At 41.2% G+C, this 15,058-nt stretch overlaps 1 protein-coding gene across 1 annotated transcript in view; it reads right to left on the bottom strand.

Annotated features, from left to right (window-relative positions):
• Positions 1-3,949, bottom strand: part of LOC308265043 (olfactory receptor 2Y1B-like) — a gene marked incomplete at both ends in the record, with an annotated part of 10,161 nt that extends 6,212 nt beyond the window's left edge. Inside the window, one exon of the mRNA XM_080698669.1 lies at positions 3,798-3,949. Within this exon, the coding sequence (XP_080554795.1) occupies positions 3,798-3,949 (152 nt within the window). The remainder of the gene's footprint in view (positions 1-3,797) is intronic.
• Between the last annotated feature and the right edge of the window lie 11,109 nt (positions 3,950-15,058).

Raw genomic sequence — 15,058 nt, 5'->3', positions numbered from 1 at the left:
CAAATTAAAGCTCCAGCATTACAGTGTTTGGGTATTAGAAATGACTTAAAAATAATTTTAAGCCAATCCCCACACTTTACACTTTAAAAACTTACTTTAGGTTTATGTGCTTGGAGAAAGAAGAAGCAAGTGAGAATTTTTTCAACGTCCTGAGTGTAGATAAGTGGGTAGATGAATGGATAGATGATTTTTAAAAAGAAAGAATATTAGCGATAAAATATATTCTTGCATGAATGTAATATTTTGATGTCCTCTTGCTGAATAACAAATGCAATGGAACCCAGTGCTAGTTGCCTTTAGGAGATTCTCTAGGTCTGCATTAATGGTGAAGCCGGAGTAGCCAACCCAGTCAGTCTTCACCCAGAGTTCCAAGAAATAAAATTGATGCATTTAAGGCCATGTGAGATCCACTGGAGACTGGTGACATCATGGAGGGGAACACTTATCTCCTTGTTCCCGACTTTATCTCTGAGACACAGGGTGTGGATCAGAGCTAATGTGCTGAAGAAATCATGATTACATACAGGCCCTTCTCCCATCAGGGGAGCCTGCTGGTACTCATAAATCAGTAAATGGGAAAATCCTTCCTACACCCTTGCTCACACTAACCAACCAACTGTACCAGAAAGGAGCTGGTGCATCATCAAGCCACCTCCTGACCTTAAGACTGAGCTCGCCAGTTCTGCCCTGGGGCATTGCCAAGGCCTCCTTAAGGGCAATGGAGAAAGAATTGTTTACAAAGTGTGGCCTCAGAGACCTCTGGGCCCCAATGAGGCAATTATATACAACTGACTGGCTCTCTAACATTGGCCTTCCAGTCTTCAGGTCTCTCTCTTCCCCAAACTGCCCAAACCAAGCTCATGTATACAGTGTCCTCAGAACACACCCTCCTCCACACTCAAGTGCCTGTGGGGTTCTTCCCCTTCCCCCTCTTCACCCCACTCCTACCATCCCTTCCCCACACAGACCACATTCTATGCCTCACCATAGTCCAATATATTCCTTCTCTGAATCTAATAATCATATTCTCATTTATGTCAAATAAATATTTATTTCATAGATGAGAATTTTGGTTTTATGTTTCTCTCACATACTATATTCAATATATTAATATGTTATTCTATGTACAACAAATTCAAACAAAATGCATTTATTTATCAATTATTTATTGAGGAATGAACACTGTCTTAAATACCATGAGAAGTCAGGCATGGTGGGGACATGCCTCTAATCCCAGTACTTGGGGAGCTGAGATAGGAGGATCACAGTTCAAGCCCAGCCTCAGAAACTTAGGGAGACTCTCTGATAGTGAGACCTTATTTCAAAATAAAAAATAAAATAGGACTGGAGGTATAGCTGAAATGAAGAATGCCCCTGGGTTCAATCAATCCCTAGTAACTAACACACACACACACACACACACACACACACACTGAATTACTTAGTGAAGGTTACTTAGATATAAAAATAATCAAGGAAGTAAACAACCTTCACAATAAATAATTACAGAAACTAAAGAAAGAAATTGAAAAAGACCTTATAAAATGGAAAGACCTTCATGTTCTTGGGCAGGCAGAATAAACATCATCAAAATGGTCATACTACCTAAAGCAATATGTAGATTCAACACATTCTATATTAAAATACTAATATTATTCTTCACAGAACTAAGAAAAGTCCTAAAATTCATATGGAAAAACAAGACCCAAAATAGCCAAAGCAATTTTTTGCAACAAAAACCACACTAAAGGCATCACAGTACTTGACTTCAAACTATACAGCAAGGCTATAGTAATAAAAACAACATAGTATTGGCACAAAAACAGATACATGGGTCAGTGGAATAGAAGATACAGAAACAAACCCCAACACCTATCACAGAGAAAAATAGCCTTTTCCACAATGGTCATGGGAAAACTGTTTACACATATGTAAAAGAATGAATTTAAACCCCAATCTCTTGCCCCATACAAGAGTCAATTCAAGAAGGATAAAAGACCTAGAAATTAGACCAGAGACCTTGCAACTACTAGAAGAGGGCATAGGACCAAACTTAGGGTATCAAACTAAAGGAACTCCATCTTGTGAAGACACATTTTGCAGCTTCTTTGCTGATCAGATAAGTCCCAAGTATTATTCAAATACACTCCTCCCCCTGCTTGCCTAAATGTCCCCATTGTCTTGTCTAAAACATGCCAACAAGCCCTTTGCTTATTCTGTCCCTCTGCTTATGGAAAATTTCCATTCTCTTGCTTAACCCAGCTGTAACAACCCAACTAACTCTGCTTAACAGCACCCCCTTAGCAATGACTGACTACCACCACCACCTCTGCCTCAAAGAAGCTCCCCTTTAACAACCTATATAAGCCTGTAAGCAGACACAGGTTCCAGCCTTTCCTGGACAGCCCCTCTGCCGGTTTAATCCCAATAAAGCCTGTACTGCTGTTGAGCCATCTGTTGTATCCTTCCTCCCCAAAACCTTTCAGCCAACTCTCCAACATACATATATTGAAGAGATGAAATATGAAACTATGAAAAAATATTCAACATCATTAGCAATCAGAAATGCAAATCAAAACAACACTGAGATTCCATCTAACTCCCATTAGATTCCATCTATCTCCCATTAACAATAATTAAAAATACAAATAATAATAAATGTTGGCAAGGATGTGGAGAAATATGGAACCTTTATACAATGTTGGTGGGATTGCAAATCCCACTATGGAGATCAATGTGGAGGTTTCTTAAAAGCCTGGGAAATGAAACCACCATATGATCCAGCTATTTCATTCCTGAGAATCTTCCCAAAGGAAGCTAAGTCAGATTGCTGAGCTAAGTCACAACACTAAACTATGGAACCAGCCCAGGTATCCATCAACAGATGAATGGATAAAGAATATGTGGCATATACACACAATAAAATTTTACTCAGTCATAAGGAATACAATTACATCATTTGTAGGAAAATGGATGAAACTCGAGAATATTATGCTGAGATTATCCAGTTACAGAAAATGAAAGATCATATGTTTTCACTCAAATGTGGAAGCTAGAGAAGAACTAAGAAACACAGAGGACTGCAGATAAATGAGGGAGATGCTGGGTAGTAGAATAATGGAAGGGGGCTTGGGGAGGAAGATGGGTCAGTGAAAGGGGAGATCTGATAATGGAAACAGTTCAAATAATCCTGTGTTCATTGTTCATATATAAAGTTGTTTATATCAGTGTTAGTATTATCTATGGCGTAGGGAGGAACAGGGTGTACGGGGGGAGCACGAGTGCTGTGTGCATGTATGTCTCTTAACAATCTGAGCTTCACTATGATGTATAACAACAATGCACCAATAAAAGTTTTAAAAAATTAAATAAGCAAGTGAAAAAATCTTTAGGCTCTTGTCTCCCCATATGTTTCCAACTCAGGCCATTCTGGTAGGACTCTCTAATCTAGTTAAAGCGGAACCGTCTTGATCAGGAATGTGCAGCCTTCAGCTTCTGGGACTAATGCTTGCCCCTCACAACTCTCCAAGATCTCTCAGTACAGTGCAACACTAGCAGGACCATTTCCACAGCATTCCTCAAAGGTTTTCAGTACACTCTCTTCCTGGCCAGCACCTTTACCTAGAGCCATCCGACTCTGAACGCATTGCCATTGCAGCCAGAGCAAAAGGACCAATGATCTTCCTTACCTGAGAGACAGACTCATTCCAATCACAAACTTCAGGATGCCATTGTTTGTCCCCAAAGAAGTACTCTGAGAATGGTTAGAATGACTGAAGGGAAGAATGAGCTCCTACTGAGAGCAATGATGGCATTTGGACGGGTTGGTTGGTAAGAAGGACACAGTCATGCTGCTTCCCTGCAGCCGAAGGCTAGGAACAAGTGGGAACCAGGGAGTTCCTTGGATTTTAGGCCCCAGCATTTGACCAGGCATGAACACAATGCCCATGCCCAGGGCATAAGTCCAAAGTTGTGTGTATATGGACAGAGCGTGCCTTTTATACATGTATTCTACTTGTATATTATTTATATATCTGTATGTTTCATGTTATATATATTAAATTATTTATACATAGAAACTGTAAGTAGGTATATACATATGCCTTTTTTCCACCAATATCTAGAGAAAAAGCATATGTGGGATAGCCGCACATTTATATGAATAAAATATGTATGTATGTGTGTGTGTGTATGTTTTTAAGAATACACTTGGCTGATATATTTCTCACAAGATACTTATGAATATACTCTTCAAAAATATATATGTATACATACATTTTTCAGGTAAGACTATTACTATTGGAGGTGGCATTTATTTATTTATTGGTTTACTAGGGATTGAATTCAGATGCATTCTACCTCTGAGCTATGCCCCAGCCCTGTTTTATTTTTTAATTTAAAACAGGGTCTCATTAAGTTGCAGAGGGCCTCATGAGGTTGCTGAGGCTGGCCATGATGTGTGCTCCTCCTGTCTCAGCTTCCCAAGTACTGGGATTGCAGATGTGCACCACCATGCCCACCATTTATGCCTCAGTCTACAACTCCTCAAAAAATGTCTTGAAATCTCAGAAAGTTCTTCATCCAAGGTCCACATCTAGGCCCATTTATTTCCATTGTTCTATTAGCTTCTGTTTTAAACTTGTGCATTTTATTTATTTGTTTATTTATTTATTTATTTATTTATTTATTTATTGTGGTACTGGGGGTAGAACCCAGAGGCTTTCTACCTCTGGGCTATACTCCCAGACCTATTTTATATTTTATTTGGAAACAGGGTCTCACTAAATTGTTGAGAGCCTCACTAAGTAGCTGAGGTTGGCTTCCAACCTGTGCGATCCTCCTGTCTCAGCCTCCCAAGTACTGGAATTACAAGTGTGTGCCACCACACCCAGATTGAACTTGTGCATTTTAAATCCCCTACTAAGTCTTTCAAACCAGGCTTGTCCTACAAGTTGGACACTATTTTGGCTAAATATATCATCTAATCCCCTAGGGAAATGAGCTCATTTCTCTGACTTTGACCTGCCTACCTTTTTCTGCAAACACTTTTGATTGTCAAGAGTTGTCAAAATAGTCCTGTGCTTAGCCTCAAGGGTGCACCATTTCCCATATTTAGCTAGCAGTAATATAAGCCAAAGTACTAGTCTATCCCGCTGGGGTACAAGTCTCTGACTGGTGTTGGGGCAGTTCTAGAGCCCTGCATATGAGCACCAACATGACAACAGTGATGCTACCTAAGGTTGGGGATGGGTAATAGAGACCATCCCTGGCCCCCAAGGCTAATACTAATTTGGGTTGCATCTGAGCCTCAAGGACCTGCCTACTTTCAGTAGAAGGACAGGTGTGCTCCTAGCCCACTCTAAAAAATGATGCATTGGGACTTCTGGGAAGATGGCGACTGAGAAAAGCAGCGTTTACGAGTCCCACTTAAAATAAATCTCTATTGCCACAAAATCAGTGCTTTTCATAGCCAGAAAACACCATCAGCAGAGAAATAAAAACTGTAAAAACAAGGGATAGAGAAAAAGAAGGCTAGAAGAACAACCAGAGACCAGAAAAGAAACCAGCCTGCATTGCGGCAGCAGAGCTGCGCCAGCACCATCTTGCCTCGCAGCACCAGGCTCCAGAGAAGAAAGGGACTCAGAACAAAGCTCAAAACCAGAAATACGCCAGCCTCACAGCCGAGGGCACCGCACCAGTGCCAAATTGCCAGCAGCAGCGGCGAGTTCACTGCACCCGCGACAGCTCCAGATCAGCACACTCAACAACCCACCTAGCTCCAGAGAAGAAAGGTGTAATTCAGCAGTTTTTTCAGCGCAAAGAACATCTAAAATTCCCAGTGGCCAAGCTCATCACGCCCTCCAGGGACTCAGAACGGAGCTCAAAACCAGAAAAAAAATATGCCAACCTCACACCTGCCAAGGGCATGGGAGCAGCACCATATTGCCAGAGGCGGCAGCGAGTTCACCTCACCTACAACAGCTCCAGATCAGCACACTCGATAACCGTAAGTGAACTTGCAACCCCTAGAGGATAAATCCTAGTACTGCACCCCCAGGAACTTGTGCAGCTTTGATAATCTCCCTGGGTCTGAGATTTTGCAGTCCAACCCAGTGAAGAAGTAGCAATGGCAGAGATACCACACCCTACTCACAGCTACCCATGAAAAAACACCCAGCCTGGTACCCCCATGGTCTCACGCAGCCTCGATTAACTCCCTGGGTCTGAGACATTGTGAAACAACCCAGTAAAGGAGTAGTGGTGACTGAGATTACCACAGACTCGAGATCCAGAGCACCTTACGTAAAGTTGTAGTGACTCAGGGATGAACCCAGAGAAGGCACAAACTTCTGAAATCATGGGAAAGAGAAATAAAAATGGAGCAATGAATGCCCACAACCCCACAATAGCAGAACCTGATAGCACAGAAATTCAGAGATCTCCAGAAGATCAAATCAGGAATATAAATGTAGAAATAATACAGGACCTTTGAAAAGAATTTAGAGTGAGTATAAAAGAAATAAAGGTTGCAATCATTGAAATAAAGGCCTCAATTCAAAGTATAAACAATCAATTAGGCCACATGGAGAATAGAATCTCACTCCTAGAAGATGATCACTCCAAAAATGAATGCATAGTTTATAATTTAGAAAAAAAATCCATTTCTCTTTAGCTTTCACATATTAAGGAAAGCATCTGATTTCTTTTTTTTTGTGACTGACTAATCTCACTTAGCATAATGTCCTCCAGTTCCATCCATTTCCCTGAAAATGATGTAATTGAGGGTTTTTTTTTTTGATGGCTGAGTAAAATTTCATTGTGTACATATCCCACAGTTTTTTAATCCATTCATCTGTTGATGGACATCTTGGCTGGTTCCATAGTTTGGCTATGGTGAATTGTGCAGCTATGAACATAGATACACATGCATTAGTTTGGTAGTTTGGTTTCTTTTCTTTTTGGTAGATACCCAACAGTGGTATTGCTGGATCAAATCTTTTTTCACATTCTGGACCTAGTTTGGCTACATATGTCATCGATGGGAAGTCAGGGCCCAATCCTTTGCTACTGACCTGCCCATATTCATCTGCAACTTCTGTAAGTAGTTAGAAGAGATTATCCAATTAGTCCCCTGCCTTCTGCCTCTTTCAGTGAGGGGACCCAAGAAACATGGCTCCTTCTGAGTTTCTAATCCAGGTGTTAATCAGGTTTATTAGTAAACCTGATAAGCTAAGCCAGGCATGGTGGCTCATGCTTGTAATCCCAGCGCTTGGGAGGCTGAGACAGGAGGATCATGCAGGTTTGAAGCCAGCCTCAGCTACTTAGTGAGCCTCTCAGCAACTTAGTGAGACCCTGTTTCCAAATTAAATATAAAATAGGTCTGGGAGTATAGCCCAGCGGTAGAAAGCCTCTGGGGTCCACCCCCAGTACCACAAAAAAAAAAAAAAAACAATAAGCTAGCCAGTTGTAAATCCGATAGAACTGGCCTAAACTGGCTTGCTCAGGAACGTGTGGCCTCAGGTTCTAGGGCCATTTCTTTGGCCCTCAGAATTCTCCAAGAGCTCTTCATTACATTGCTACCTCACCAACCCTTCACTCCAGAACGTAATCTAACACATTTCTATTGCCACCACAGAAACCATAGGGCCGAGGTCCAGCTGATCTTCCTGCCTGGGAAGACCTCATTCCCTCCACAAACACTGGTTTCTGCTATAGGTACCCCAAGGAGGATTAAAAGAAGGGCTGCCATTTTGTTAAAGGTTTTAAGAACCAGCTCCCACTGAGGGTAATGGCAATTTGGCCAGGTTTGTGAAACAGGCACTGCTCGTGTAATTCCCCTCAGCTGAAGACCAAGTATAATTAGAACCAGGGACTTCAGTGCTATTTACACTCAGCATTGCCAGGAGGTGATGATAGTGCCATTGCTCCAGCAAATATGTGTGTGGGTGTGTTGTGTGGTGTTTTATTTTTCAAGTTTCTACATGCACATTAATATATTTGTATGTGTATATTCATATTATTATATATCTATATTTTTGTTATCCATATTTATGCATATGTAAAAATTTTGTTTGAGTGTGTGTGTGTGTGTGTGTGAATATATTCCTTTTCTTTGCTGTCTGAAAAAATATCCCACACTGCCAAGAATAGCTGCATATTTTTATGAGTAAACATCCTAATTACAAATACCTCTAAATGTTAATTAGGTTTATATATATTGTAACAATATTATATATTTCTCTCAATATATACATGACTATATTTTTTATGTGTATAACAAATGTACTCCTATCTTAAGTACCCCTTTATACCTCAGGCCATAATTGAGTACCCATGAGATGATTTGAAATCTCAGATTTCATAGAGATTTCCAAGGTCCCTCCCAGGCCCATTGCTTCTTGTTCTTTTAGCTCCTGCTCTGGACCTGTGCACATCAAATCTACTGAATAGTCTTTCAGCCCAGGCTCACCCCACATGGCTGGTTCTAGTTTGGCTAAATACATCATCAACCCATGACATGGACATGTGCTCATTTCTCTGACTCTGACCTGCCTACATTTGCCTGCAACATCTTTGGTAGTCAGAGGAGTTGCCAAGACAATCCTGTCTTGTGTTCTCTTCCAATAAATGGATGAGTCTAGGGCTCTGGCTCCCTGGGTGTTTCCAATCCAAGCATTAATCAGCCCTGATTAATAGAGCTGTAGAGCCAATCAAAGTTGGCCTAGACCAGCATATTGAAGAATTGTAGTCCTCAGGTCTCAGGGGCATTTTCTTAGCCCTTAGTATTCCCCTCCAGCCCTTGATTTGATCCATTTCTGCTTCACCAATTTCTTTTCCCACAGATATTTTACATGTAACATATTACCATTGATACCTTGTCACCTGAAGGATGAAGCTACCTGTTCTTCTTTACCTGTGATAAAAAAAAAAGATGTCCTAAATTAATCTATAGGCCAGAGAAAGCAGGAAGGAAAGAGATAAGATAAAGCAAATGTGACTCACAGCTTCAAGCCAAATCAACAAAGGAAAAACAACTGTTTCACATTCCTTTCCTGTGTGCTGAACATTACCCATCAAGGCCATGTCTGCTTTTGGAACTGACCAACTGAGAAATAGCAAAACCCTCCGGACTTTGCCTGCTTCACATTTTCCTGCCCCTCATATCTATAGCCAATGTAAGTTCAGTGTTAGTGATTTATGTTTCTCCTCCTCGATTTTTGTTATAAAATACTCCAGATCCTTAGGTCCAGTGGACGTTCTCCACCCACTATCTGGCCATGCTGCTGGTAGCTTAGGGAAATTGCCCCAAGACTTGTCCTTCACTTTCCAGCTAGCTAGCATCAGTACAGCTCAATAAACTCTTTATTTTCAGAGGCCTCTTAGTCTCAAGAGTTTAACATTGGTGGCAGTGCCGAGATCCAGCCTTCTTCAGAAAAAATTGAGACGGAAGATGTTCCCATTGGGACCGAATATGTTGCCACAGGAGTTCCCTTGAGACTGCCGGAACCAAGGTGAGTGCCTTCCCCTAATGCTTTTTCCCCCTTTGGTGCATTGTAATTGTGCAGGATAGTTTCTGAAGGCTTGGGACCAAGGTTCCCCAAGTTTTATTACTGTCTCTGAGGTCTGTAAGTGGCACCGGGAATTTAGTGGTGTGAGTTGTCTCTGTGACATAACTGCCGATATGGAGCTGCTGAGCTGCTGGGGATGTCCCTGTGTCTCGTATTATGATTTGTTGAATTTGCCATCTTTCTTTCACTTGCTTTCATCCTTTTTCTTTTGGTTTCTGTTTAAAAGTCTTAAATACTTTGAGCTCGTCGTGACATCTTGTGGCCGTTGGTATAATTACAATTTGTGTTTGGCCTGTTCTCCAGCTCATCTACTAGCTATCTTGCTATTAAATATGGATGAATTAAAGGTCTCCTACCAAAGAAAAGGGATCCTTCTCCTTCCAGTACCCTTTGGGATGTTTCTAGGTAACTGGAAATCTTTCTTTCTTTTCTTTTTTTCTTTTTTTATTTTTGGTGGTACTGGGGTTCCTGGAAGCCCTTCTACCCCCGGGCTACACTCCCAGACCTATTTTTACATTTTTATTTGGAAACAGGGTCTCCTAAGCCAGCACGCGCGGCTGGCTTCGAACCTGCGCGATCCTCCTGTCTTTGCCTCCCAAGCGCGGGGATTACAAGCGTGCACCACCACGCCTGGCTGGAAATCTTTCTAAAGTGCCAGGACTAGTTGTCTCTAAACCTTTAGAAAGATTTCTAAATAGTGTACCCTCATTCCTGGGTTCAAAGGAATGTTACTTCTCATCTGGAAGGTACAAAGTAAGCAGCTGGTTTTCCCAGAATCAGGGGCATCCTGACACACCTGGAGTACAACATCTGAGACACATAAAAAAGTAGCCAGTGGAGCCAGGCGTGGTGGCGCACACTTGTAATCCCAGCATTTGGGAGGCTAAGACAGGAGGACCATGGTTCAAGGACAGCCTCAGCTGCTTAGTGAGGCTCTTTGCAACTCACTGAGACCCTGTTTCAAAATAAAGAATAAAAAGATAGGGCTCAAAGGTAGAATGGCCCTGGGTCCCATCCCCAGTATATATATATAAAAAAAAGTAGCCAGTGACACAGCCTGACACACTGGAAAGTAACCAGTTCTCTGAAGTAACATGTCTCTGGCCAGACACACTCACCCCCAGGCTTCGATAAACTGAAAGCAATTTTAAAATTATAGGCCGTCAGCACAGTAGCACACACCTGTAATCCCAGAGTTGGGGAGGCTAAAACAGGAGTATTGCAGAGTCAAGTGCAGCCTCAGCAACTTAGCAAAATGCTGCTTCAATTTTTGAAAAGGGGAGCTGAGGGTGTAACTCAGAGGTAGAACTTCCCTGGGTTCAATCCCCAGTACAACAAAATAAAATAAATAAATCATGGGAAGTAAAAATTCTGATACTTCCCCCAGAACTCCTCAGGAACACCAGCTGGGTGTCATGAAAAATTACATATGGAGCTGGCTCATACATGCTTTTATTCAAATGGATTAACAGTGCTAAAAATATATATACCTTGGTAATTCCCAGAAGAAGAGGCACTTTTGATCTGGAAAAAAAAATGATCTTTTTGTGAACCAAATTAGAAGGCAAGTGGACAAGCCCCTAAGTGGCTTTACCGAAACCAGTGGATGATCTACAGAGAATAAAGTTGCTTCCCTACACAATCCTCTTTTCAAAATGACTGAACCCTGTAACAAATTAAAACAGGGAAATAAAAAAGATTTTTAAAAACTCCCAAGAGATTCTGCAAGGTGCTCTACTGCCACCCACCAAACCTGTCTACCCAGCTAACAAACGTCATATGTTTCTTGGTTCCATGGCGACAAGAACATCCTAAACCATACCCAACCTAACTCATTGACCCACAGGAAGATGTTAGAATTTGCCAAACAATATTTGATGGAGTCAACAACTTTCTGCAGCTGCTATCTCAGCCTATACCAGGTACCCCACTTTTTCAAACCCAACAAAGCCCACCAAAGCCCCACGAGAGATTTTAACTACCAACAAACCCATGTGAAGTATGGCGAACAGATTCCATACAGCTGCCTCCCTGTAATGGATACCAGTACATGTTCGTAATGGTCTGCACGTTTTCTCATTGGGTGTGAGCTTTCCCTGTCTGTGATGCTGCGGCCACCTCTGTGCCAACCTGGGGGAACTCTTTCTGCATTCTCCAGTGACAGAGGCACCCATTTTATGGGACAGATTGTCCAACTCGTGTGTGTTGTTTGGCCAATGTTGTATTTCCACTATGCATACCTCTCAGTCCTCTGAATTGGTAGAAACAAATGGAGCCAGGCGTGGTGGCTCACGCTTGTAATCCCATCATTTGGGAGGCTGAGACCAGGGGATCGTGGTTCTCGGACAGCCTCAGCTACTTAGTGAGGCCCTCTGCAACTTAATGAGACCCTGTTTCAAAATAAAGAGTAAAAAATAGGGCAGAGAGTGTAGCTCAGAGGTCAAATGCACCTGGGTTCCATCCCCAAACCCGCAAAAAATGAAATTATTAAAACTCATTTTTATGGAAACATTAAAAATTCCTTGGTCAAAAGCCTGACCTAGAGTTCTCTTGGATTTAAGATCCACTCCCTTTAGGAAGCATAGACTTTCCTCTTTAGGAATCATAGAAGGAATTTCCATGCATCTTGCTCTGTGGTCCTGGGCCCTTTAGCTATTAAAGGGAAGATTTTTATGTATTGTCATATTCGTACATATTATTAAGGCTAACAATAAAAATTGCTTTTAATAAAATAATTTCTTTTTTACAGCAGCAAGGAGAGTGACCTTCCAACTCACATAACCCAGCAGCTGATTTTGTGTACTGGAAAAGACATCTTCGTAAAATTTTCTTACAACTCCTCTGGAAAGTTCCTTTTCAGGTGCCTTTTGTGAACCATTGTGAAACCGAACCCAAAGGAACTGGCTTCTGAGTCCATGCCTCCCACCTAAAGAGGACTGATCCATTTGAATGGTCCAGCACCTTTCACCGATGTCAAGTTTCTTCTGACCAGAAAAAAGTTAACTGACAGTTTGAAGTTCACTACTCCTGCCTCAGAGTCTGGACCAGGCCTGTATAAACTTTAAACTACTGGTCTCTTTCTATACATCGTTACATTCATTTATAGTGGCTATAGTAATTTTGTTCTTGGGAATATTTTTTATTTTGATTGTGTTTATCAAAGCTGATCAGTTTCCATGTGATTCAAGTTATCCAAGCCTCCATTGTCTTAGTCGTTAAAGACAATAAAAATGAAACTATTTTTATATATAGTTACTATATTTGTTACCATTATCCAAGCATGGAGAGATAATGCCTTAGTCAGAATTTCACAATCTCTAGCAACTTCTGGAAATTTAACAGACTGTTGGATATGCCACCCTAACCCTCGTACCACTCGTGAACACAACGATCCGCTGGTATATCCTGTTCTAAACTTTAGCTCCATTCCTAAATGTGTTGTCAATCAAACCCGTCATAGCTATGTCGGATACAACCCCATCATCAGCTATAGAGTTCGTTTAGCGCATTCCAGTCAACCCTTACCATGTTTTTATATTTACACGCGTATTATTCCTCAAAACTTTACCTATCATACTTTTGAAGAGGCTGAAGCCGCGCTGAAAATACTCTTGGAAAAATACTACAATGGATTCCTCAAAGGTGAAGGTGCAGAGCTACCTGGTTGTTCTACTACCGACCCGTGGATTAATTATCTCCGAGAACAAATTAGACAAAACTTTGAAAAGTTTGTTTGTGCACCCCCAGGCTTTATTTTTGTCTGTGGGGGAGGAGATCGCCACCCATGGGCCCTTAGATGCATTAAAGGGTGGATCATGAGGGGGCAGTGCCTTCTAGGATATCTATTTACACCTGTATCCATATTTGATTCAGAGGAAACCAAACACTGGCCTAGTTCCCGCAAATTTTCCTCTGGATTCAAACAATCCGCTTTAGATGGGGACTCTATTTGGCCCAAATTGCCAAAACACTTACCAGGAAACCAGGAGGGTGGTTCCGTCTCCTCCTTTGGAAGAGCCTTTTCACCATGGCGAGATGTGGATAGTCATGAACATATGATCAGGAGCCTTTCCGCTACCTTGGAGAGAATTGCTGAAGAGAATGCTGCTTCCATTATAGCTCAGCAAGAAGTGATTGGCTCTTCACCCAAAGTTGTATTAAGTAATCAAATTGCTCTGGACTACACATTAGCAGAACAGGGAGGCATATGTATGGCAATTAATACATCTTGCTGTGTGTACATAAATACCTCTCATGAGGTAGAAACCCGTTTAGAAAATATTAAAAAAGAAGCTACTTGGCTCCAATAGGTCTGTAAGGATGAGCCTGAATTTCATCTGTTTAGTGATCATTTTAGTTGCTTTCCAGTAGAAATAGATTGGTTCACAGTGGCATATATGAATGCACCACCTTGAAGATCACTATGATATATAATTATACTGCACAAAAAATCTAAAAAAATAATAAATTCATTATTTAGAAAAATATTATAGTCTGATAATTCTGTGTTCTTTTTATTGTTATAATTTCTAAATGCTGTACCTTTTTTTCTTTCCAACTAAATAAATCAGTGGTCCAAATTTCAGCCCATATTATGCTTGCTTAAAAAGACTGAGTTACCTGTACCTTTTCAGATGAAGCCACTTCCAAAAAATACCAAAGAATCCTGATAGTGGCTGCCCAGATGAATGCTCACACTCTCCCCCACCCCCACCCCACCAATCTCTTATTGCTTGTATTTAGACTAAAAGACATCTTATTCTTGTTATCTACAATTTCTCTCCTCCCTGGGACATGAGGCTCATTCCTCATGAACGTTTCTAGCCACCTGGGATGTGACCTGAACATAAGACAGCTACTTAAGATGTGATAAAATAAATACAGCATCCATCCATGAGTGAGGCTTTCTCTTAAAGATCTCTGTGAAAAGGGGGAAATGATAAGAGAAGAATTCTGTGATGTCCTAAATTAAGAATGGAGGAAGGAAGAGATAAGGGACAGTTTAACTCACAGCTTCAAGCTAGGTCAACAAAGAAAAAGGAAAAAAAACAAAACGGTTCCACATTCCTTTCCTGTGTGCTGAAGGTTACCCATTAAGGCAGCATCACATTCTGCTTCCGGAACCAACCAACCAAGAAGTAGCAAAAGCAAAACCTTTCCGTTAGGGACTACCCTGCTATCAATGGGCTTTGCCTGCTTTACTTCATCCTGCCCCTTTTATTGTAGCCAGTGTAAGTTCAATGTAAATGATAAATGTTTCTTTTCCTCAAATTTTTGTTATTAATCACTACCACTCCTTAAGTCTGGTGGACATTTCTCCAACTGGTATCTGGCCATGCTGCTCCTAGCTGAGAAATTTGTCCCAGGACCGGTCCTTCAGCTTCTGGTTAGTACCTATATAACTCAATAAACCTTTTCAGAGACCTCTTAGTCCCAAGAGTTTGATTTAACACTTACAATATCTTCACTCCAACCATAAATACCTGGTT

Source organism: Muscardinus avellanarius (genome assembly GCF_963383645.1).
Source record: "Muscardinus avellanarius genome assembly, chromosome: 7".
Taxonomy (NCBI): domain Eukaryota; kingdom Metazoa; phylum Chordata; class Mammalia; order Rodentia; family Gliridae; genus Muscardinus; species Muscardinus avellanarius.
This window is presented reverse-complemented; position numbering and strand designations above follow the sequence as displayed.